The 2000-nt window shown below is 40.9% G+C and overlaps 1 protein-coding gene across 1 annotated transcript; it reads left to right on the top strand.

Moving 5' to 3' along the window:
* Positions 1 to 61: 61 nt before the first annotated feature.
* LOC104614714 (dynein light chain 2, cytoplasmic-like) lies at positions 62 to 1742 on the top strand. Its single transcript, XM_010286530.1, is given in 2 exon segments — positions 62 to 214; positions 1605 to 1742. Coding segments are annotated over 2 exon segments (291 nt in total).
* The last annotated feature ends 258 nt before the right edge of the window (positions 1743 to 2000 follow it).

Below are 2000 nucleotides of genomic sequence, written 5' to 3'. Positions count from 1 at the left end.
TGTGTGACTGCCTGGCAGGTGATCCTGGCAGATGGCTGCTCCTGCAACTTTGTATCGAACAATGAAGAGAATTCAGACATCCGTGAGTGATCAGACAGCCATGAAAAAGGGTACGGACATGTCTGAAAAGATGCAGCAACATGCTGTGGAGTGTGCCATTTTGGCCATAGAGAAATACGATGTTGAAAGAGGATTTTCAGGCCTTATAAAGAGAGTAAATGTTTGATTGTAATACGCTTTTGTTGAACACTATCCACATCAGAAGTCAAGCAGGGTGGGTGTTGCTACATTTTTTGGAAAAGCAAGTTCTGTGGACACAAGATACACTGGACCTTTCCTGTGGATTGGTGTCCCGGTGTTCCTTTCCCATGCCTTACATGTACCTTTTCTAGGTTTTGTTTGGCAATACCTTCTATTTTTAATGCTTTTTTCACTGTCTCATTGTTTAGTGGAGTAGGAGAGCATCTGCTGGCCTTTCCCAGTGTGACTGGTTAGCTGATAGAAAATACAGCCCTTTGGAGTCTGCTGCAACTTTCATCGGAGGGAATGCCTTTTTTTCCTAGTCCTTGACTTAAGTTGTGTTCAAATTAGTCTTAAGGTTCTGCTCATAATTCTGTAATAGTTGTGCAAGATTGGCTAGCTGGTTCAAAATTTGCAGGGAAGAGTAATTTTTTGCGCATCTTCTGTATTCGCATCCTGCTTTTATGTGCTGAACCATCCTAAAATCTCATGTTTTGAAGCACAGTTTATTGATGTCCACCAAATGCTTGTTTTTGTGTATGCATGAAGAAGAATAACAGATGCACAAAAGACCTAGTTCTGATACACTTTCTGCTTTGCCATCTCAGGAGAATAAAGAAATCTAAAGGTGTCAGTGGAGGTTAAATATTACACAAATCTGAGTGGAAGACCTGTTTGAAAAGTCATTCAACTAAATGGTACAATTGCTTCTGTTGGGGAGGTCTTCCTTTCCTGTCACCCTAACAGAGATATAAGCAGGTTTATTTCTTCTACTTGTAAGAATGACATTCTATGTTAGTGGAAAGCAAAGGGTTTGAGCTTTTCAGATCTTCCTTGCAGCTCCTAGTTGGAACCTGAGAAATTGTGGTGAGGAGATATTTATCCAGGATTGTAATAACTGATGAGAAATGTTTGCGTTCTCTCACAGAAAGTTTCCTCATTTGAGAGCTGTTGTATAGGACAGTACATAATGACTGACTGGAACGTTCTACTTTTCGTAGAGCTGTATATCTTTTGAAATGTGTTCTGAGTATGGTGGGAGAACATGATAGCCTGGCCTGATACTTCAGTGGTGTAGTTGGAGAACATGGTGTGACTTTTTGGGTGGAATTGCAGTCCCTGGGCTTATTCCTGCTCAGCTAGGAAATGCTGTGGTCTTTTTTTTGTTGTGTCTAAGCAGCAGGTGAGGTATAAGAGGTGAGTAACACAATCCTTATCCTTAAAAGCATATGCTGCTGCTTAATTGCCTTTTCAAAAAGTGATACTTGTTAAGATGACACAGATTCATGGAAAAAAAAAAACCTGTAGTTAACTTTTGGGTGAGAGCTGTGCTAATACTATGTTCCTAGTGAACTCTTCTGCAGTAGCTTGAGAAGAAAGAGAGTCCCACTTGGCACTGCATTGTAGGAAGGAAATTCGGCAGCTATATGTCTCATGAGGCCAAGCACTTCATTTTCTTCCTCATGCTTGGAGTAAATATTCTTCTGTTTAAAGCTGGCTAGAGCTATGGACAGTTGTTCAGAGTTGCTTGTGCTTACAGGACTGCACACTAATGGCAGCCACGTAGTGCCTTCAGCCTTCCTGAGGAAGCAGACCTTGGTGTTCAGGGGTAACATCAGGGATTTTTCTGGAGTGGATGGTGATTTTGTTGTGTTTAGGGGGGAAAAAACCCACCTTGTATTTATTTTCTTTCCAAAGTCGGCTTCTTTGCTAATAAAAATGTTATGTGTATTCCATCTTTAAAAGTTCTATGGCTGTTC

This window comes from Phaethon lepturus, unplaced genomic scaffold (genome assembly GCF_000687285.1).
Source record: "Phaethon lepturus isolate BGI_N335 unplaced genomic scaffold, ASM68728v1 scaffold33664, whole genome shotgun sequence".
Classification (NCBI taxonomy): Eukaryota; Metazoa; Chordata; class Aves; order Phaethontiformes; family Phaethontidae; genus Phaethon; species Phaethon lepturus.
This window is presented reverse-complemented; position numbering and strand designations above follow the sequence as displayed.